We start from the raw sequence: 21,197 nt of genomic DNA on the forward strand, positions 1-21,197 counted from the left end.
CACCCCCCCACCTCCCACTAGTTGCTCTTCCTGCCACTCACCTCCATCCCCATGGCATTTGAGTCACACTCCTTTTGGTCTCCCTCCCCGCAATGCCAAATTGGTGCGAATTGCACTTAGCCACTTACAACCGGTTTCTGGCCAGCTCGTCCCCAGCATGGAACACACTCACCCCCAGATCCTGGCTAATGGGTTCACCCCAGAGAAGCCTGCAGGACCCTCCCCCCACTCCATGCCAAGTGTCACCCTCCCCCCCACCTCCCAGGCACCCGCATGGGAGCTCCTCCTCCACGCAGAGTGATCTTGTGCTCATCTTTTCCAGGAGCGTCCAGTGCGGAGCCTTCCCCTGGGGGGGCTGCTGGAAAAAATGGTCCAGAAAATCAGCCTGGCCACGTTAGAAATAATCATTGCCTCGGGCAGGGGGATCAGCCAGGCGAGTGTCGCCATTGGCGTACGTGCAGTTAACCGGGGTGGGGGGTGGGGAAGGGGCATAGAGAGGCTCTGGGGGGGGAGGGGCAGAGCAGGGCTCTGAGGGGGCAGGGGAGGGGCATAGAGGGGCTCTGAGGGGGTGGGGCAGAGGGCAAAGAGGGGCTCTGAGGGGGGAGGGGGAGGGACACAGCAGGGCTCAGAGGGGGGCAGGGGGAGGAACATAGAGGGGGTTTGAGGGGGCAGGGGGAGCGGCATAGAGGGGCTCTGAGGGGAGGGGCAGGGCGGGGCTCTGGGGGGGAGGGGGAGAGGTGGGGAGGGGCTCTGAGGGGGAGGGGCAGGGTTCTGAGTGGGGAGGGGCTCTGAGGGGGAGGGCAGAGCAGGGCTCTGAGTGGGGAGGGGGAGGGACACAGCAGGGCTCAGAGGGGGGCAGGGGGAGGAACATAGAGGGGGTTTGAGGGGGCAGGGGGAGCGGCATAGAGAGGCTCTGAGGGGGGAGGGGCATAGAGGGGCTCTGAGGGGGGGGCAGGGCGGGGCTCTGGGGGGGAGGGTGAGGGGCAGAGCAGGGCTCTAAGGGGGGGGAGAGGCAGGGAGGGGCTCTGAGGGAGAGGGGCAGGGCTCTGAGGGGCTCTGAGGGGGGATGGGGAGGGCAGAGCGGGGCTCTGAGTGGGGGAACGGGAGGGCCATAGAGGGGCTCTGAAAGGAGCGATGAGTCAGTCCACCAGCAGGGACAGGGGCTAAGACTGGTTGGGGGAGCTGGAGGAGCAGGATTCACCTAGCCCTGGGCTCTCTCACCCTTGTCTCTGCAGGAGCTGTGGGCACGGCTCCTGGGGTACGTTATCCGCACCCCCTACTGATTCCATGACCCCCCTGTGCCGCTGCCTGAGGATCCTGGCCGAGAAGTGGCAGCAGCACAGACAAGCAGCCCACGACTGCAGGGAGCCAGGTCAGTGCAGCAATGTTCAGCCCCTGGTATCACAGCCCCAAGCTGCCCCAGTCATGGGCATGGGGGCCCTGGGATATCAGTGGGGATCTGCTAGGGGAGGGCAGGCCCCAGGGAGCCCTTAGAGGCCTCTCCCACTGCACAATGGGAGCTGTTCTCCATGGGATGCAGAGGCAGGGGCGGCATGGGGGTCATGAGGGCAATCCCTGGGGGAGAAGGCCACCTGTCTGCACCTCTGCATGTGCTCTGCAGTGCTGCTGCTGGTCAGAGATACCAATCTCTACCCCCAGCACAGCTCTGCTAGTGGCTGCCCCGATGCTCTGCCCTTGTCTAGGTTCCAGCCAATCCCCCCGTGTGGCATGGGGGTCATGGAGCAGCCTGGGCAGCAGGGGAGATGCAAAACCCTGTCCCACTGATCCAGATGGCCCCGCCCCCATCAGGAGGGCACACTGGCTCTGGAAGAGCAGTGCCCCAAACTTAACTGCTCACAGCTTTTTTTCCATCTTTTCCCAGTGGCATCTCCGACTCCACAGCAGCTGCTGCCCCGGCTCCTGGTGAGTGACTCACTGTGATGTTATTGACATAAGCTGGGACCGTATAGATCATTGTTGCAACCAAAGTCCTATAGTGGCACCAAATCTTGTATATAGGGGGTCAAATGAGGTGTCAAAGACAAGGTTATGGTTTGCTGGTTATGATTATGCTGACTATATGTGTATCATTTTTATAGTTAAAAGTTATGAATATTGGTTCTACACTGTCTGTATTTCAAACCTGTGCTATGCTTCTGGGGAACACTCTAGACATGTTGGTGTCAGCTCTGCCTAGCCTGCTTGGTGGCCCATTAAGGACCATCAGCTACACAACTGACCAATTGAGAGAAGGCAGACATGCCTTGGGACTCAGCAAGGTGTGCAGGGACTTGCCTATGGACAGAACTCTGAGGGTTTTCCAGGCCATGTGATGGGCAGCTTGTCTTTGGGACAAAGAAAGACAGACCACATGGCAAGAGACTATAAAAAGCTGCTGCAGCTCCTCCATCTTGTCTTCAATCCTGCTTCTTACCTCTGGAGGAACTTTGCTACACTGAAGCTTTGAACAAAGGACTGAAGACCCATCCCAGCTGTGGATGTTCTCCAGAGACTTGATTTGAACCTGCAGTTTATTCTATCACTGCTGCAAGCCTGAACCAAGAACTTGGCCATTACTGTATGTAATTGATCCCATTTAACCAATTCTAGCTCTCATTTATATTTCTTTCCTTTTATGAATAAATCTTTGGATTTTAGATTCTAAAGGATTGGCAACAGCATGATTTGTGGGTAAGATCTGATTTGTATATTGATCTGGGTCTGGGGCTTGATCCTTTGGGATCAAGAGAACCTTTTTTCTTTTACTGGGGTATTGGTTTTCATAACCATTTGTCCCCATAACGAATGGCACTGGTGGAGATTCTGGGAAACTGGAGTGTCTAAGGGAATTGCTTGTATGACTTGTGGTTAGCCAGCGGTGTGAGACCAAAGTCAGCTCTGTTTGGCTGGTTTGGTTTGCCTTAGAGGTAGAAAAACCCCAGCCTTGGTCTGTAACTGCCCTGCTTTAAGCAATTTGTCCTGAATTGGCACTCTCCGTTGCGTCCCGCCAGAACCAGCATTGTTACGCTCACACTGAGGGTGGGCCCATCACTGGGGAGTAGCCCCTGCAAGTCTCAGGTCCTCATTGCCCTGGAGGAAGGGGCAGCCATGATGGGGTCCCTTATCTAGAGCTGCCCATATGGGGACATCCTTGTGCCCCCTCCCTGACTCCACCTACTGGGCCCCTTGTTCAGGAGGAAGACGCTCAGCACATGTTTCTTGCATGGGCCCTATGCTGACCTGGGCCCATTCTCTACCCTCCCCAGTATGGAGGGGGCTCAGCTGGTGCAAATCACCTCCTTTTCCTTCTCAGGTGCTGTCAGCATCCCCCTTCAAGGGAGAAGGATGCGGAGTGGCTGCGCTGCTCCTGCTGAATGCCCTGCGCCCTGAGCTGTATGGGGACGAGGCCGGGCAGTGGTGGATGGAGATTCCGGCCAAGGTCCAGTTTCATGACGGTAAGGGGTGGGGATGGGAGCAGCTTGGATGGGCAAAGGGAGAGCAGCAGATGGCACCATCTTGCCAATGCCCTTTCCTATCAGCAGCAGTGGAGCCAGGGAGAGCACAAGGCCTCTTGGATTGTCACACCTGCAGCCTCCTGCTGCGTGGTTAGGTTCCCGGATGTCCCATGGCAGGGGTTGGGATGGATCTGTAGAGAGGGGTCAAGAAAATAATCGGTGAGCAAGCAGAGTGAGGAACGGAGCGGGAGAATGAGGTGTGAGCAGAGCTGAGCTGTGAGAGAGAGAGCTGCTGAGGGCACAGCCAGCACCCTGTGACCAGACTGGCTAGGGTTGGCTCCTGGGAAACCCAGATGGGACATGTGTTCCCTATGAGGCCATGCCACGTTGGAATAGGGTACTTCTGTCATGGGAGGAAGGGCAGGAACTCCGGTATGGATGGGACCCCTGTGTAGAGATCCACCATGCATGGCTGGAATGGCAGGAACTCCAGAGCAGATGGGACCCCATGTAGGGACCTGCACAATGGGAAGGGCAGGAGCTCCAGTGTGGATGGGACCCTGGTGTAGGGTCCCCTGGGAAGGGCAGGATGCCAATGCAGATGGAACCCCAGTGGAGTCAAGGGGATCCAGAAGGGAATCTGTGGAGTGCTTTGTTAATGGCCAGTCCTCTCTCTCGGACATAGCAAGTTCTCTCTGGACCAGACCGCGTGGGAGCACAAGCTGTTGGAGGTAACACGAGGACTTCTGTTCATTCTCCCAGCCCCAGAGTGGAACAGTCCTGGGCTAGTTCCTCATGGAGGGACCTGGGTTAGAGAGTTGGAGTGTGGCCTGGTGTCCTTGGCCAGAATTTCCTGTTGCCCCCACCCACTGTTGGGCTGTTAAGCAGCTGCCACTCTCCACCCCAGAGGGGGTTGCATTTCACTGAAAAGGAGGTTCCCGTGTGTTGCTGGAAAGAGCATTGGGAAGAGCAGCGCTATGGAAGTGAACATTAGATCCTGGCCAGGGCTGTCCCTGCTGCCACCCCTTGTGGTCAAGAGAGTTGCCCCAGCAGGTAATTTAGCACCCTTGCTCTGCCAGTTCTAAAATGCCCAGCTCCTCAGTGCCCAGTGGTGAGAGCCCCCTTGCGTTTATCTGTGGGGGGGAGTCCCTGCATTGGGAGTGGCATCTGGAAGCCCCTGAGCTGAGCTCACTCGATGCTGGCCCCAGTGTCCTCCATCTGGGCTGGAGGCCAGGATCCCTCATGTGGGTGAGAGCAGGGGAGGAGACTCTGCCTCTAAATGACCCCCCTTCAGCTCCATTCCACACAGTTCCTCCAAAAGACCTTGGGGAGGAGCAAAGAGGGCGGCTGGAGCCAGGATCTGAGCCAGGAGCTGGGCCGGCAGATGGGTAGCTATGCCAGCGGCTCTGTGGAGAAGGTCAGTTCCCAGAGAAGGCCTCTCTGGTGCTGGGGGGCTCTAGGGAGGGGCAGGGGGCGCTGGGGTAGTTCCACACCAGTGAGACCAAGCCCTGCAATTCCCCTTGTGCATGTGGGGCCAGCCCCGACCTGAAGCTAGAGGTCCTGATTCTGGCCCAGCTTGTGTGGCCTTCGCCCCAGCAATGGCACAGACCACCCTCCCCGACGCTGGGGCTGATCCCCCCCCCGGACTCTCTTTCAGGCTTTCCTCTGCAAGGTGCTGGGCACAGCCCTGGCCATGGGCAAGGATGTGGCTGCAGTGACAGGGCGGCTCCAGGAGCTGCTGCGCATGGCTGACTATCTGAATGGTGCAGAGACGGAGGTGAGGGGCTGAGACCACCTGCACCCCAGGGCACCCAGCAGCTCTGGAGGGCCTTTTCCCCAGGCAGAGGCCTGTGGCCTTGGTGTGTGATTGGAGCTCCTGGGAGTGACTAGGGAGTGACTGGAGCGCTGGGCCCGGGGAGACTGGCTGGGGCTGGCAGCGCTGGGCCCGGGGACTGGGGAGACTGGCTGGGGCTGGCAGCGCTGGGCCCGGGAAGTTGCTGATGGGTCTCGACTGACCCCGAGCTCTTGCTCCCTGTGCCTTGGCTCCTGCCTGCAGCTCTGTGCCAGGGACCATCTGGATGCCATCCTGAGAGCTCTGGGCAACTTTGAGGAGGAAATGGCAGAGGGGGAGGATTCCTGGCATCTCAGCCTGTGCAAGGTTACAGCACCCCACCTTCTCCTAGCTCCCAACCCTGCCTACATGGGGCTGTCGGCTGGTGTCCAGGTCAGTAAGGCACAGGCGCATGGTGCAGAAGGGCTGGGCTGGATTAGCCAAGTTTCTGATTGTCAGAGCCCAAGGCTGGCCCAGCCAGAACCATGGTTCTGACGCTGTCTGGGTTGGGACATGGAGCCACTCTGTAGCCACGTGGGGGGGATCACCTGAGGGAACTTGTTAAGTAGGCAGGGATGAGGCTTGGGGATCACCCCCGGGGCATGTGGGGAGTGTATCGGAAGCCAGAGGTTTGTTCTTGGGGGGTTTGGCGCTGGACAGGGTCAGGGGGATGGGACAATGTGTACAGAATCTAGGGAACAATCTTCCCAGCCCATGAGCCCCAAGGAAATGCCTGTCCAGGGCCTCTGGAGCTGGGGAGGGAAAGGCCTTTCCCCAGGGACGTCCCTGCTCTTCTCTTCGTTGCTCCAGGGCCTGACCCCATGGGAAAGGGACGGAGTGAAGAGCGCCCTCCTGCTGTTCTACCGCAGTGCAGGAGCCCAGGCGCCCCCCCAGCAGCTGCTCCCTCGACTGGTGGACGAGATTGTACCCAAAATCCTGCACCATTACAGCACCAGCTCCCAGGTACCTGCCGCAGTGGTTGGTCCCAGCCTCCCTGTCATCTGCCCTCTGAGACTGGGCTCCCAGGACCTCACAGGATTGGGTCTCAGGCCGTGGGGTGAGGGCACCATGGATTGAAGGGGTCACTGATGAGTCCAGGGCAGCCGCGGGGGGCGAGATGGATTGATGGGAGGATAGCGGGGATGGAAGGAGACAGCTGGGGCCCTGCTCACCTTAGGGCCCTCTGGCCATATAGCTTTAAACCTGCACAGGGACCAGAGGGAGATGGGTCTGAGGGCCCCCTGGCACAATGAGCTTGGCTCCATGCTGCCCCCCCACAGGGGGAGGTGGCTCTGGGGGCCCTGGCTTATCCCGGGAGGCTTCAGTGCTGATGTCTGACAGCTGCTCCCATTTTGTTTTTCAGGCGCTGGGACTAAACACCAGGCAGATGGTAACGAGCAGCGAGTATGATTCCAGTGTGTTCCCCAGGGCCCATGAAGCTCGGGCCAGGGCATCCCGCATGAATTGCGGGAAGGCTGGGGCTGGGCCAGGCTGTGGGCTGCAGGCAGCCAGGCTCAGTCTCAGCCCTGGGGATGCTGGTGCATGGGACTAGTTTATGCTGCTGTTCCATGAATCTGGTTCTCTTCTGTGGAGTGGGGGTATTCATAAGCTTCTGGGCCTCACCCCATCTGGGTGCCATATGACTTTGGGCCCTTCCCAAAGGGGAGTGGCGGGGTGGCCAGAGTCCTCTCCTGGGTGGGGAGGGCATCCCTGGACTGGGAGCCTGTACTCACCCCAAACCCCTGGGTCGGGAGGCTGCGTCCAAGTCTCATTCCCACTCTCCTCTCTGCGAGGATGTAGGACACAGCCCTTACTCTGCGTTTCATTGAGAGCGTCTCCGCAGTCAGCCTGGCCATCCAGAGAAGCGGGGAATCCCAACCCCACCAGCTTCCCCACAAACAGGTGCTGCTCAGCCAGCTGCTGGTGAGTGGGGAGGATCCCCAGTCCTGGGGGAGCAGCCTCATGGCCTCAGGATTGCCCTGAGCTGGAGTCTCATTGCCCTGGCTCCAGCAGGCTAGGGCTCTGGGATAGAACTGGATAACTGTGTCCTTGGGAGTAACTGGGGAGTGGGCTGCTCTCTGGAGGTCATCCAAACGCTGTCCAAACCTGCCCTGAGGCTGCTGGCAGGACGCAAGGGCTGGCTTGGGGTCAGGGGATGCAGTCCCATGGGCACCGGGAAGTTCCATCAGCCCTTCCTCCCCCGCCAACAATTCTGGGCATTATGTCAGTCCCCCAGGGGGCGGGGGAGTCCCATTGTCACCCCCAGGGATACAATGGCCTCCCCCCATGTTCTTGGTCTCTCTGTGTGTACTTCAGGAGATCATTAAGACTGAACCACGGAGCTCCCTGCTCTCCACAGTTCGTCAGGAGGCAATGGTGGCCATCAGGCACCTGAGGTGGGTATTGCTCTGCCCCTAGCCCCCTCCATGCCAGCTGGCACTTTGGTCATCCTTACTCATGGTGACTAGCATGGGCGAGCCCTGACGTGGGCTGTGCAGGGCAGCATATGAAGCAGGAGACTGACCCCCATGGTGGAACTAGTGTGGGGAGAGCTGCCCAGCCTTCCTAGAGCCAGGGGATCAGTTCCCAGGGTGGCTTGGGCCCCAGAGCTGAAAAAGTCCTGTCGAGATCACTGGCACTCAGACCACTGCAGATTGCTCCTGATCTCCGCAGGAGAGCCCTGTTGGGCACAGAGCCCCTGCCTGCTGGCAGACCAACCCCTGCACATCCGAGAGAGCAAGGGGAGAACCCTGGGGAGAGGGGGCAGGGATGGGGGCACTGGGGGAGCCCCAGGGGAAGGGAAGGGAAGGGAAGGAATGTGGCAGGGAAGGAAGCAGGGGGAAGCGGTGTTGGCCTGGAGAGGTCTGTGTGTCTCTCTATGCCCACCAGCAAGGGAATGCCCTGCCTCTAACACCACCTGCCATGCTCTCTCCTGCCAGTAAAGTGAAGCAGCCACTGAGCTGCGGAAAGAATCAGGAGTTGATGGAGCAGTGTCTTGATAGTGTCTTCTCCCTGCCTCCCCAGGAGTTCACTGCAGATGTGGGGCCCATCCAGGTATGTGAAAGCCCGTCCTCCCTGCCCCGACCAGGCACCCCCGCAGGGTCATGGTGCCTAGGCATCACTCCCCTGAGGGCTGGGCCTAGGTACCAGCCCCCTCTGCCCCTTGCCAGCCCCACCAGGGCCTCACTCCTCCCTCTGGGTTGCAGACTCTTTATGCCAGCACCATGGCCACCCTAGAAGGACTAATGGAGATGTTGCTGGATGAGGATGAGATGCCAGAGCGACTCCAGGGAACCTTCCGGGTGAGTGGGGGCTGGGCAGGGAGGTCTCCTGTCCATCTGTCCAGACTCCTTCATGGCCTCTGTCACCTCAGGGTCCCCTGGGGGGTGCCCGGGGTCTGGGAGGGTCAGGCTCAGCCTTTGCCCAACATGGGGCTCATTTCAGACAGGAGCTAGAAGTTGGAAGGACCACACAGAAAAACCTCCTTGTCTTGGCAAAAACACTCCCTGGAGCACTGCACCGCAGAGGGAAGTGCAGTTGGACTGCCCCCACTTTCCTGGTCTCCATTCCTTTGAAGACCTGCACCACGGGGGGGAGAGGAGCCACAGGCTTTCTGCCCAGCCCCTTCTCCTTCCCCTTCAGGGGGCTGGGAGCTAAGCACTGCTCCGGGCATGGCCCAGAAGGTGCCATGCGGAGGCCTCTCTAGGTTCCATTCCCCACCCTCGCTGGGCCCCTCCTCCCCCAGGTGCAATTGGTGGGGGGTTTGCTCATTGTCCTGCTCTGCCCACAGCTCCTGCAGAGATGGCGGGTGTCGGAGCAGGTGTGGGAGCATGCACGTGCCATGCGGGTCAGCACCCACCTGCTGAGGGATATCTCCAGATGGTTACCATTACCGTGAGTACCGCCCCATCCGCCTGGCCCAGTGCCTGCCTGCAGCCAGCTCAGGAACAGGGGCAGAGGCAGAGGATATCCCCATGGGTCCCATATGGGGAAGGGCAGAGCAGGATCCCTGGACCCCAGCAGCCCCCGCACAGCAGAGTGGCCTGGGGGCAGCCCCTCGGTACCTCTCTGGATGTGGGCACACTCAGCCCCTGTGGGGAAAGGGCCTGCTCTCAGGAGCAGTCAGGCTGGTCCCTGGGAGAAGGCAACTGTTGCCAGAGTGAGGTCACTGTCTGGTATGGACCAGATCCTGGGCCAAGGTGAGGCGAGGGGCTGATTGCACCCAGGTGAAGCCCATTCATTGTTCTCTTTTTCTTTTCCCAACCAGACACAGATTCCTCTTAGCCAGTTCAGCACCCTGGCTGGGACGCTGGGCCCCCTAGACCTATGACTCACTGGGCAGCATCCTCCAGGGTGCAGGGGATGCTATCAGGTGCCTGCTAGACATACAAGATGCGGAGGCCTCAGGGGCAGTGGGTGCCCTGGGGCGAATAGAGGGCATGGCCCGGGGTGTCATGGGGCGAATAGAGGGCATGGCCCGGGGGTGTCATGGGGCGAATAGAGGGCATGGCCCAGGTGTGTCCCGGGGTGAATAGAGGGCCCATTCAGGGTATGGCATTGCAGATGTCTTGGGGTGAATAGAGGGCCAGATGCAAGCATGTGCCAGGCTCAATGCCATGAGGGGCTGGGCCCTCAGCCTCAGCAGCTCCGAGTGCACTAATAATGGCACCCAAGGAGCGGTGGCTTGCGCCCACAGGCCAGGCTAAGCATCTTCCCCTGGTTGATTCCTGCAGTTACCAAGCAGCCTTGGACCCTGAGGGGCCGAGATAAGGAGTGGGCGCTGAGGTGCATGTGTCAGGAGCTGCAGAGTGCAGATCCCGGCAAGGTGTGGGATGCATCTATCAAACTGGCCAAAGTAAGGACTCCAAGAGTTGAGTCAGGCAGCTACTGGGCTGGGCCACCTGGGGAGGGGGCTACCAGGCTGAGCTGCTTGGGGGAGGCCGGGCGGCTGGGGCAATCAGCTGGCAACTGGGAGGCTCCTTGTCAGTAACCAGGAGAAGATTCACAGGGGCATGCTGGGTGACAGTGTGGATCTCCCATGGGCAAAAGCAAGGGCCAGAACCAGGAACTCCTCTACCTGGATGCAGGATGTCCCAGCACTGAGCAGACTTCCCAGCACACACTGGCTCTGACTGGATCTCTGGGGCAGGGATTCTCCCCAGAGGGGCCAGCAGCCTGCAGGGGAGAGCAGCCAGGGACAGTGTGCTCATGGCCAAACTCTCCCTGGGGCCCTGCCTGGCTGAGGAGTGAGCAGCAACCCCAGGCCATGGCTGTGACCCTCTCTCTGCAGATCGTCAGCAGGGCCCTGCCCAAGGCGGAGATCCTGCCCTTCACCCAGACCCTGCTGGAGAGCCTGGGGCCTGTGAGCCAGGCCTGTGACCAGGCCAGTGTCCTGTGGTTTCACACGCTCCTGACAGACCGCGTCAGTGACCTGAAGGACACAGTAAAGCTGGGCTGGCCGTGGGTGTTCGGGGCTGGGTTTGTGGGCAGCGGGGCTCCCTGAGACTGTCTGTCAGGGGCTCTGATCAAGAGCTGCAGGGAGGCAGCAGCCCCTTCCCCCAGGCATGGGGAGGGGACAGGGGCTAGGTGAGCAGAGGATGATATGTGATGGGGAGGAGGTGGCTGGGGGGCCAAGTGAGTGGCGGGAGATATATGGTAGGGAGGCTTCTCCGCTGCTGGTGTTCCTGAGGAGTGGGCCAGGGTAACCTCTCTATCGCGGCCAGGTCCAGGCCATCCTGAGCATCACCAGCAGCTACCTGCGCTGCATGGAGGACCCTGACCCGAGAGGGATCCTGGCCCAGGCAGTCTTGCTGCTGGCTCAGCACCACCAGGAGGCTGTGGTCACCTACCTCCTACAGTGCCCCCTGCCATTGGATAGGTGAGTGCAGCGCCTGGCCCAGCACAGGTCTCCTAGCAGTGGGGTGAGCCACATGTACCAGGGAGCAACCCAGGAGGTGCCCTTTGCCCCACATCCCTGGTCCAAGGGCTGATGTGATCCCACAGCTTGGGCAAGGTTCCTCAGCTCTTTCCTAGTAAGGTTTACCCCCCCTCACACACACACACACCGCCGATCTCTGGGGCAAAAGCAGGGGGAACAGGTGCAGGCTGGTCCTAAACACAAGCCAGGGGTGCGCCCACATCTGGCCCAACACTTTTGGGGTCCTGCTGAGTCAGCCTCACTTCCTGCTCCACAAGCACTTCAAGGTCATGGGTCCAAGTTTAGACCCCCAAACTCCTGCAGCCATTGGGGGTGCAGGGCTGCTTGGGGAGTCCCTGTCCTTTGGCTCAAAGCCCAGCCTGAAGAAGGAGAGGTCTGACCTGCTCTAGCCTGGGACTCCGGAGAAGTCCTTTCGCAGCTGAGTCCCCTAAGATGGGCCCTGACTACTGAAGGAGCATTAGAGGGACAGTAAAGCCAGAGACCGGTCTCTTTGACCTCCTCTTTGAGCTGCCCACAGCCTTTCACCCCAGGGCATTAGAGTGGGCCCTGCCCACAAAAAAGTCCTCAGCCGCAGCGAGGTGGAGTCTGGACCTAGAGCGGGGGCTCCCACTGACAGATGTCTCTGGGTCTGCTATGCTATAGGGACAGCAAGGAGCTCTGGGCAGCTCTGGCTGCTGAGGACTTCTTCCAGGACATCCTAAAGGATTTGCTAGACTGGATCCCCAGGGGGCCAGCAGCAGAGCAAGAGGCTGAGACCCAGGAGGTAGCAGTTGCCAGTCCCCTCTCGGTGAGTGCAGGGGCGCTGTGGGTATGGCAATTACAGGGAGGGGACAGCCACCCTCCACCAGTACTGGGCTGTGGGACAACTACCCGAAGGGGGTTCCAAAGAGGATGGATCTAGACTGGTCTCAGTGGTAGCAGATGACAGAACAAGGAGTAATGGTCTCAAGTTGCAGTGCGGGAGGTCTAGGTTGGATATTAGGAAAAAACTATTTCACAAGGAGGGTGGTGAAGCACTAGAATGGGCTCCCTAGGGAGGTGGTGGAACCTCCATCCTTAGAGGTTTTTAAGTCCCAGCTTGACAAATCTCTGGCTGGGAGGATTTAGTTGGGGTTGGTCCTGCTTTGAGCCTCCTGGCCTCTGAGGTCTCTTCCAACCCTAATCTTCTATGATTCTATGACCCAGTCCATGGGCTGCTGGATCCCGTTGCTGGCTGGGCTGCGAGCTGCGAGCTGCTAGGTCCTTCCAGGGCAGATTTCATGGAAGGAGGAAGGCCCTGGATTGGCATAAGGCACAGACCCCTCTGGGGCAGGCTCTGCCCCCTCCTCTCTCCACAGACCCCTCTGGGACAGGCTCTGCCCCCTCCTCTCTCCACAGACCCCTCTGGGGCAGAGAAGGGCCCATGGGCCATGTCAGCCAGGGAAGTGGACCTGGGGGAGGGTAGCTCCTGTTAACGCCATGTGGGCCCATCCCACAGGTGGTCTGTGCCATCGGCAAGGTGGTGATGGGGGCAGCGGTCGGGAATGCGCTGGGCTCGCTGCTCCCTGAGCTCTGCTATGCCCTCCAGCCGCACCCCGGACAGCAACACTCCATTGCCCTCCAGGGCTGGGAGTCCCCTGGCCGGCCCAAAGGGAGCTGCACCCCCACCCTCCACCCCCCGCAGGTAATGTCTGGGGCCAGGGCACCCCACTCCCACCCCTGCAGGTAGCGTCTGGGGCAAGGGCACCCCACCCCCATTCCTCACAGGTAGCATTTGGGGCGAGGCATCCCAATCCGACCCCAGCCCCCCACCCCAACCAGCAATTAGGGTGACCATGTGTCCCGATTTTTATAGGGACAGTCCCGATTTTGGGGGCTTTTTTTTATATAGGCACCTATTACCCCCCCCACACTCCCTGTCCCAATTTTTTACACTTGGTATCTGGTCACCCTGCCAGCAATGCTCAAGGACAAGGCCACCCCTACCCCAGGCCCCCACCCGTCATAGGTGTTGCCCGAGAACAAGGACACCCCTTCCCATTCCGCACCAGCATCCCCTCAGAGGAAACACCCATGGGCAAGAACACTCTAGGCATTCCTTGCCAATTCCAGGGCTGAGGAGAGCCAGGCATTAGCTGGATCCCGTTCACCAGAGTAGCCCTGCTGTCTCCCCAGCCTGACGGTGATGGCGCTCAGAGCCGTGCTCGCCAAGGGCCTGCAGGACATGTCCAGGACCCTGGACAAGGAGCAAGGCTGGTGCCTCCTGGAGGATCCCCGCAGCTTCCCCAAGGGTGTCTCCCTGCTGGCGAGGTGTGGAGTGGGCCTCCAGCCCTTCTGCTGTCTCTCTGCAGAGTCCCCAGTGGTGTGCTAGATCCTGGGCCTCCACTTTCTGCAAGGCAGACTGCTCTGAGACTGGGCCCTCCCCAGGCCGCTGAGTTCAGGCCCCTGTGAAGTGAGGCAGTGACGCAGGGCAGTGACGAGTGGCCGGGGATACAGGAATTCATGGCAAAGCAGAGCTCCTCTGGGGGTCTGTGCTGGACAGCACCTCTCTCTCGGGGAGCCAAGACTCCTGGACTCATCTGTCCCTGCCTGGCTAGAGCTCCCATACCCCGGTCTGCCGCGTGGCAGCCCCTCATCTCCCAACCCCGTCCCGCTGTGATCACTGCTCCCTTTGGCTTCCAGGCCTTATGGTGGGTCTTCCACTGCATCTCCCAGGCAGCATCTTTGTGAGAGCTCATTCCTACCCTGCAGTCTATGGGCCATTTACCCAGCTCTTGCTGCTCCCTGGCCCAGAGGGGAAGGGAACCCCTTCACACCAGTGGGCAGCAATCCAGAGAGAGGGGAAACGGAGTCACATGTCCTTTGCAGAAAAATATTCCAGATCTTTCTGCCTCCTCCACAGTGACTCTGGGGCCCTTGGGCGGAGAAGCTGGTTTGGGCCCACTCGCCCCACGGGGTGCTCAGAGCCCCTGCAGGCAGCTCTTGCTTAGCTCTGCCAGCCCAGACACTGCCCAGACTCACCCCCACAGCTCTGTACACAGGGCTCTGGTGCAGGTGAGCGAGGCACCGCTGGATAGGATCCTGCAGCTCCTGTCCCCGTCCCTGAGCTCCCCGTGTGAGGACTGGAGAGTCACTGGCACAGCCTTCTATGCCGAGGTGAGACGGGCCCCACATGGGCTCTCCCCAGTGTGCTGCCTGGGTGGGTGATGGGGTGGGCACGGGGTGGGGGGGCAGCTGGGCAAGAAGTGGGATGGGCATAGCGGCTGTGTTCTTCCCTCCATTTTACATAGAACCCCCTGAGAGCCATCACCCCCTGGCACTTCTGCTGTGCCCCTTGTTCTCCTGGCCAACAGTGGCACACTGAGGGCACGTTCTGCCCCTCCTTTCAGGGGAGCAGGGATCCACTGCCCTGCACATGGGGGGCAGGATTTTGGGAGGCTGGGCAGAGGCTGAGCAACCCCGCTCTAGGCCCTGCTCCCTTGCACCCCAGGGTCCGTTGCTGCACCCCTGCTTCGTTCCAGCTGGGAGCAGCCCCTGTCCATTGTGCTGGGAATCAGAACCAACACCAGGGCAGGCCCTGCTCTCCCTTCCCTGGCTCCACCCTGCTTGACACCCCCTTGGGGAAAGCAGAGTCCAGCCCAAAGGAGTTCGCCCTCTGGCCCAGGCTGCTTGGCTCGCCCTCCTCCTCACTGGGTGGATGAGCAGCCAGACAGCTCCCTGAAGTCACAGGCTGGCACTGGCCGTGGGCCCAAATGGCTGCCCTGAGCCAAAGCCCCACGGACTGTGGGAAAGGAGGATCTCAGCTGAAGGACTGGCCCATTCAGTGCCCTCTGCCCCTCCCATCAGGCCAGGCCAGGCCTTGGCAGACCCCGGGCCCAGCAGAGGCAGGTTATCCTGGGAGCCAGAGAGAGCTACAGGGTCTAGCCTGGAGAAACTCCCTTGAGAGCCAGCCCAGCCACGCCCATCTCCTCTCCAGCCCGGCGGGACAGGGGAGTGAGACTGGAGGGCTGGGTCCTGTGCCTACTCTGCCACTGGCCCCTCAGTGAGTCACTTCCCCGCTCGCTGCCTTAGTTTCCCCAGCTGCTACGAGGACAGTGAGTCCCACGCACCCCCTGTGTGCAATGCGCTGAGCCCGGGGGAGAGTCACCCCACCCCATCAGAGCACTGAGAGGCACTGTAGTGCCTGACAGAGCTGAACCCACAGCCCGGAGCCCGCAGGAGCTGGGGCTGTGCTCTGCTGCCAAACAGCCCGATGAGTGACTCCTGGCCGGGACGTGATCCTGCTCCCTCCTCCCTCAGCTAATGAGTCACCCCGTGCTGCAGCAGAGGAAGCTGCTGAAACCCGTCTTGAAGCACCTGGTGGTGGGGGCCAGCGATGAGAGTGACACCATCCGTTGGCTGGCAGCCCATGGGCTGGGGAACATGCCCCAGGGGGCGCAGCAGAAGGTGGGCAGAGTGGCCAGAGGTGGCCCAAGGGGAGCAGCGCAGCCGGCAGGAGGGAGTGAGTCCAGGGGCTGCATTTTTTATTTCCAGCAACCCCCCTTGCCCTGGGCTTTAATGCTAGAGGCAGTCAGGTCTGGGGGATGTTCCCAGAATGGCTGGTGCCACCTCTCCTGCACCTGGGGCAGAGACTGAAGCAGGAGGATCCCCAGCTGGCCCCTCCCCATCATATACCACCCTCCACTCACCCGGCCCCCCAGCTGGCCCCTCCCCACTGCATATCCCTCTGTCAGAGTCACCGGGCGATGCTCTGGAACTACTCGCTATGAAGCCAGTCAGGACTCTGGGGGAGCCTCCTCTCTGGGAGCAAACTGTCTTCAGGGCAAGCAGCTCTTACAGCTTCCACCTTCCTGAGGCTGACCTCGGAGCATTCAGCATCCCCATCCACACCATGCGCTTTCCACAGTGAGTCCGCACAGGCGGGGCTCCTGGGGAAGCCAGAGGGCCCTGCACCCCAATTCCATAGTCAGACGTGACTCTCAGCCAGCCAGGAAAACAGAAGGTTTATTAGATGACAGGAACATGGTCTAAAACAGAGCTTGAAGGTACAGGAAACAGGACCCCTCAGTCAGGTCCGTTTTGGGGGCAGGGAGGCCAGAGCCCTATCTGCCCTCCCTCCATTTCCCCAGCCAGCTCCAAACTGAAACTCTCCAGCCCCTCCTCTCGCCTTTTGTCTCTTTCCTGGGCCAGGAGACCACCTGATCTCTTTTTGTTCTCCAACACCTTTAGCTGGCAACTTGCAGAGGAGGGGCCCAGGAGAGGCCCAGGCCATCAGTTGCCCGGAGACAGGGTGTCGGCCATTCTCTGCCTAGACAGCCTCTCACTGCCCTCTAAGGCTCTGCAACAATCACACAGCTTATCCCACCACCTAGATACTTAACAAATGCATAGGGGAAACTGAGGCACCCACACAGTATTCAGAGAAAACATTAAGAACATTTCCACTTTGTCACACCCTCCCACTCACCCAGACTGCCTGCCAGCCCCTCCCCACCACACAGCCCCCTCCCTCACCTGGCCCCCCAGCTGGCCCCTGCCCATCACATTCTGCCCTCCACTCACCCGGATCCTGGGGGGCACTGGGGTATGTCTGATTGTCGGGTTCCATTCAGGTGAAGAAGCACAGGCAGCTCCTGCTGGACACCCTGTGCCACCCCTTGGCTGAGCCCAGCAGCCCCCAGGTCGTGGGCGAGAGCATGCGGGCCCTGTGCAAGATGCTGGGGCAGCTGAGCGAGAGTGACATGGGCTGTGCAGGCCCGGGCACACTTCCCGCACATGAGTCACCCCAGTGCACAGACAGAGCTCCCCCCTGCGCCCCCTAGAGCAGGGGCTCTCAGGGACACCCCCATTGCCTGGGCTCCCCAGACCAGCTCCGGCTCTCCAGGCACAGGACCTGGGAGCAGGACAGAGAATGGGGTGGGTGCTCGCTGCCCCTCGGGGCATTGCCCACTCTCGGGCATGCCCACTGACTCTGCCCTCTGACCCCTGCGGCAGGAGGACGGCACCGTGCGCGCGGCAGCATTTGGCCTGTTCGGGGCCCTGGCCGGCTCAGCCCACCACAAGCACCGGCAGCTCTTCACAGGGGAAGTGAGGAGCAGCTGGGCTGCTCTCATGCTCCATGGGTTGGACCCAAGCCCCGAGGCAGCCACGGTGAGACGCAGGGAGAGCCCCCCCCCGCCGGGCCTGATCCTGAGACGCGGGCGCAGACAGGGAGAGAGCCCCATCTCAACCTGCTCACACTGCTTTTGCCAGGGAGGGAGGCTGAAAAGCGATGGGCGATCCTGGGCCAAGTGCTGCCCTCAGAGTAACCCCAGTGAGATGAGGATCATAGGGAGCAGAACTGAGTGTGCACTGAGGGGGTATAACCCACTGGGAGGGGCTGGATTGGGCTTTGGGGGTACCTGGGTGTATCCCATTGGAGGGGTAACACAAATCTGTCCGTGGTGGGGCACCCCCTTTAGGCTACATGGGGGTGCATATGTGGGAGTCCAGTTACTCCATGTATGATGTGCCACTGTGTGGGCTGGGCCTCTCCAGCCCAGGACAGCTCCTTAGCCCCTTCCATGCTAGGGCAGGGTTAGTGACCCCTTCACAAGGGGGTTGCACAGGGGTCACTGTGTACCTGATCTCTGTCCCAGCAGAGTCCCCACACCCACCTGTCTGCAATAGGCTGGGCAGTGGAGAGCTTTGTCCTTGTGCATGGGGCTCTGACTCACCACCTCTCTGCTTCCAGGCCTGTACGCTGCCTTCCAGGTGTGCGCCCCATTCATAGGCCTCACGGGCTTGGGGGAGCCTTTGACAGTAGGCTCCTGACAGGTGCCTCCGGGGAGAGGCACAAACACTTGATGGGACACATCTGCAAACAGTTGGTGAGAGAGCTGCTGAGGCAAAGCCATTCTCTGTGACTGCTTTAGACCCTAGAGCAGGGTAGACCATGGGGGCCCATCCTGATCCCTTCCTCCCTCCTGCTCATTCCCTTGCTAATGGCCCCAGGAGCAGCTCTGAGAGGCAGGCTGTGAGCACATCCGTGTGTCCAAAGCACCTGTGTCATGGGAGCTCAGAGCTCTACAGCTCTGTTGTTTAGGATTTAGTCTCCCCAGCCCCTGGCAGGGTTTGGTCTTATTTCTCCATCCCCCTCCCCACCCCTCATTTCCAGGATCAGGCTGTGGTGAGCAGTGGGGGCTGACCTGTCTCTAGGTCAGGAGGAACTCATGCTGTCTCTGTCGCTGGTCCCTCCTAGGGCCAGAAGGACCCTGTGCTGCTGGACAGTCTCGTCACTGAGACCTGCCTGCACCTCCGCAGCCATGGGAGGTGATTAGACTGGCAGCAGCCAAGCTGGCAGGTGAGACAATGCCTGGTGATCAGCACCCCGATGGCGACAGAGAACAGGGTGGACTGACCCTGCCTTCGCGGACAGGTTGCAGCTCCGGAGCCAGCCCCACGAGGGCAATGGTAGGACTCCAGGGAAAGCCAGGAGATGGGCCCAAGACAGAGCCATTAATCTGACCCCTTTGAATGCGGTGGGAGGGTCCAGTTTGAACCCCTCGCTCTGAATTGGCCCCTGTGGCTTGTGCCCAGATTGGCTCCAGCCCAGGAGGTGCCATGTTGTGGTTCTGGTCCAGGCAAGGCCAGAATCTCATGAGAACAGCCATTCTTGTGAGATCCTGGCCCAAAGCCTGGGGCCCTGGGTTCAAGGTGTCAGGAACCCCACCCTGCCTTGCAGCGTCCTGGGACAACATGCTCCTCTTGTGTCTCCAGGGATCCTTGCAGAGAACATGGAGGCCCAAAGCTGCTGTGCTGTAAGTTCCCCAGGCCACCCCACCCCCACCCCAGCTCCTGCCCAAGGAGCCACTCACCAGGGCCTATCCAGCTGGCACAGAGCAGAAGGGGCAAACATGAGAACTGCTGGTGCCAAGGGCCACATTCTGCTCTTGCTTGCAGCAGAGCAAATGGGGAGCAATGCCCTTGGGGTCACTGGGGTGGCTGTGCATTGACTTCAGGGCAGCTGGCAGGTGAGTGTGGCTGAAAGCTCACAGCCTGGACAGTGGGGCCAAACACCTCCTCCTAGCGGGACAGTGGATCCAGCCTCGGCAGGCACTGCCACTGCTCGCACAAACAAGCCCAGGACTGTGGGAAATGCACCTGCTGCTGTCAGTGCCTGGTCTGCATGCTGGGGGCTCTGACCTTGAGGATGCAGCCCATGGTCATTGTAGGGTTTGGCCCAGGGATCTGTGTTTCTGCACAGGTATCTCATCCCAAAGGGGTTTCTCTTCCTCCCCGCAGCCCTCCAGGCGCTGCATGGTGATCCCAGCACTGCTGTCGAGATTGCTGTGGCAGAAGCTGTCAGCACCATCATCCAGAAGCAGCGGGTAGCCCTGCAGGAGCCAGGTCCCAGCCACACAGCCCCCAGAGGCTGAGGGAGGCTGCTCTTTGTGAGGAAGCTCTTCAGGAGGAAGGGGAGACCCCTGGCAGGGCCCCTAGATGCCGCAGAGTCAGATAGCATCTCCAGCAGCTGATGTTGGAAGGAGATGGGTGCTGCTGCCAGAGCAGAGGATCAGGGCCTTTGGAACCGCGTTCCCCGCACTCAAGGGACTCTGGACATTGATGTGTATATATGTGTATATATTCTGTGCCTTTCCTGTGCCTGGCTTTGTTATCTTGTCGGAGTCTGAGTCCAGGGCCCCAGTCAGTCCCAGCCCTGAGTCAGCAGGAGCTGGGAGCGTGGGCATCTCACAGACTGGGCTGCTAAAGGTGCAGGGGCCAAAATATGGGAACCATGGGGAAAGTCCCCTGGCACAATTGAGTGCCCATGAGGTGAGATGGCAGCTGGGCGGTGCTATTGGCCAGGTGAGTTGGCAGGCTGGCCTGTGCCAGGAAAGGAGGTTGTGATTTAGCCCTGGCTTTTTATCTAGAGTGTCCTCCCCTACCTTTCCCTGCTCTCCTGGGTGAAGTCCAGCTCCTGCCATTGCCTCTGAAATGCTGCTCCAGGTAGGACAGTGCTGTTGCATGGGGGAGCGCAATGCAATTCCATCGGAGGATTCTCTGCTACTTTCAGGCTCCAGGGTTTGCTTATTTGACCTGATAAAAGCTCCTTTGGGGCTGTTCTTTTAAACCCCAAACCCCTCTAAAGAGACTCTCTCAGCCTCCCTTCCCCCACACTGTCTCCCAGCCTACTCCCACCCTATCAGGCTACCAGAGGTTAGCAGAGGCTCAAGAAATGGCCACCAGCACTGCCTTGCTCTGCTGTGATGGAGAGAGAAGCAAGCTTCACGGACCTTAGGGCCTAGGGGACATTTTGACCTGGAAAAGGCGAGTGTTAGGTGCTGTGAGTAACACGGGCTCTCCGTGCGCGTCTGTCTCTGTGGCTGTCTCAGTGAGAGCAGCAGCCTGCTCCTTCCAGCTAAAGAATCATAGAAGGGTAGGACTGAAAGGGACATTGAGAGGTTGTCTAGTCCAGTCCCCTGCACTCAAGACAGGACTAAATATTATCTAGACCATCCCTGACAGGTGTTTGTCCAACCTGCTCTTAAACATCTCCAGTGAGGAGATTCAACAACCACCCTAGGCAATTTGTTCCAGTGCTTAACTACCCAGACAGGAAGTTTTTCCTAGTGTCCAACCTAAACTTCCCTTGTTGCAATTTCAGCCCATTGCTTCTTGTCCTATCCTCAGAATTTAACAAGAACAATTTTTCTCCCTCCTCCTTGTAACAACTTTTATGTACTTGAAAACTGTTATCATGTCCCCTCTCAGTCTTCTCTTCTCCAGACTAAACAAACCCAATTTTTCAATCTTCCCTCATAGATCATGTTTTCTAGCACTTTAATCATTTTTGTTGCTGTCCTCTGGACTTTCTCCAATTTGTCCACATCATTCCTGAAATGTGGTGCCCAGAACTGGACACAATACTCCAGCTGAGGCCATATCAGCGCAAAATAGAGCGGAAGAATTTCTTCCTGTGTCTTGCTTACAACACTCCTACTAATACATCCCA

The 21,197-nt window shown here is 59.7% G+C and overlaps 3 protein-coding genes and 1 long non-coding RNA gene across 4 annotated transcripts; all 4 read left to right on the plus strand.

Annotated features, from left to right (window-relative positions):
• The first annotated feature begins 1,238 nt into the window (after positions 1 to 1,238).
• On the plus strand, positions 1,239 to 4,707 carry LOC122457018 (maestro heat-like repeat-containing protein family member 2A). The gene is made up of 4 exons (XM_043499717.1): positions 1,239 to 1,372; positions 1,883 to 1,923; positions 3,314 to 3,455; positions 4,664 to 4,707. Exons 1-4 carry the CDS (start codon positions 1,288 to 1,290, stop codon positions 4,705 to 4,707), a joined length of 312 nt encoding a protein of 103 aa, XP_043355652.1. The 5' UTR covers positions 1,239 to 1,287.
• A 789-nt stretch (positions 4,708 to 5,496) lies between these two features.
• On the plus strand, positions 5,497 to 9,678 carry LOC122457023 (maestro heat-like repeat-containing protein family member 2A). Its single transcript, XM_043499736.1, has 8 exons — positions 5,497 to 5,613; positions 6,097 to 6,249; positions 6,650 to 7,209; positions 7,603 to 7,682; positions 8,226 to 8,340; positions 8,493 to 8,588; positions 9,077 to 9,180; positions 9,554 to 9,678. Exons 4-8 carry the CDS (start codon positions 7,660 to 7,662, stop codon positions 9,606 to 9,608), a joined length of 393 nt encoding a protein of 130 aa, XP_043355671.1. The 5' UTR covers positions 5,497 to 5,613; positions 6,097 to 6,249; positions 6,650 to 7,209; positions 7,603 to 7,659; the 3' UTR covers positions 9,609 to 9,678.
• A 114-nt stretch (positions 9,679 to 9,792) lies between these two features.
• Positions 9,793 to 17,025, plus strand: LOC122457019 (maestro heat-like repeat-containing protein family member 2A). Its single transcript, XM_043499718.1, has 10 exons — positions 9,793 to 9,835; positions 10,020 to 10,141; positions 10,577 to 10,729; positions 11,010 to 11,164; positions 11,867 to 12,011; positions 12,702 to 12,928; positions 13,379 to 13,513; positions 14,245 to 14,359; positions 15,503 to 15,649; positions 16,816 to 17,025. The coding sequence occupies exons 1-10, from the start codon at positions 9,793 to 9,795 to the stop codon at positions 17,023 to 17,025; spliced, it is 1,452 nt and encodes a 483-aa protein (XP_043355653.1).
• Positions 17,026 to 17,203: 178 nt separating this feature from the next.
• On the plus strand, positions 17,204 to 20,685 carry LOC122457024. The gene is made up of 5 exons (XR_006276274.1): positions 17,204 to 17,353; positions 17,937 to 18,072; positions 18,444 to 18,545; positions 18,962 to 19,002; positions 19,487 to 20,685. It is a non-coding gene; the product is annotated as an uncharacterized LOC122457024 (long non-coding RNA).
• Positions 20,686 to 21,197: the final 512 nt, after the last annotated feature.

Source organism: Dermochelys coriacea, chromosome 17, assembly GCF_009764565.3.
Source record: "Dermochelys coriacea isolate rDerCor1 chromosome 17, rDerCor1.pri.v4, whole genome shotgun sequence".
Taxonomy (NCBI): Eukaryota; Metazoa; Chordata; order Testudines; family Dermochelyidae; genus Dermochelys; species Dermochelys coriacea.

Excerpts from the sequence above, each read along its gene's own strand:
- LOC122457018 (XM_043499717.1), top strand. The coding sequence starts at position 1,288 with ATGACCCCCCTGTGCCGCTGCCTGAGGATCCTGGCCGAGAAGTGGCAG. Across the intron at positions 1,373-1,882 it reads CCACGACTGCAGGGAGCCAG|TGGCATCTCCGACTCCACAG; the intron begins GTCAGTGCAGCA and ends ATCTTTTCCCAG. Across the intron at positions 1,924-3,313 it reads AGCTGCTGCCCCGGCTCCTG|GTGCTGTCAGCATCCCCCTT; the intron begins GTGAGTGACTCA and ends TTTCCTTCTCAG.
- LOC122457023 (XM_043499736.1), top strand. The coding sequence starts at position 7,660 with ATGGTGGCCATCAGGCACCTGAG. Across the intron at positions 7,683-8,225 it reads GTGGCCATCAGGCACCTGAG|TAAAGTGAAGCAGCCACTGA; the intron begins GTGGGTATTGCT and ends CTCTCCTGCCAG. Across the intron at positions 9,181-9,553 it reads TCCAGATGGTTACCATTACC|ACACAGATTCCTCTTAGCCA; the intron begins GTGAGTACCGCC and ends TTTCCCAACCAG.
- LOC122457019 (XM_043499718.1), top strand. The coding sequence starts at position 9,793 with ATGGCCCAGGTGTGTCCCGGGGTGAATAGAGGGCCCATTCAGG. Across the intron at positions 10,730-11,009 it reads TCAGTGACCTGAAGGACACA|GTCCAGGCCATCCTGAGCAT; the intron begins GTAAAGCTGGGC and ends TATCGCGGCCAG. Across the intron at positions 13,514-14,244 it reads GGTGTCTCCCTGCTGGCGAG|GGCTCTGGTGCAGGTGAGCG; the intron begins GTGTGGAGTGGG and ends CTCTGTACACAG.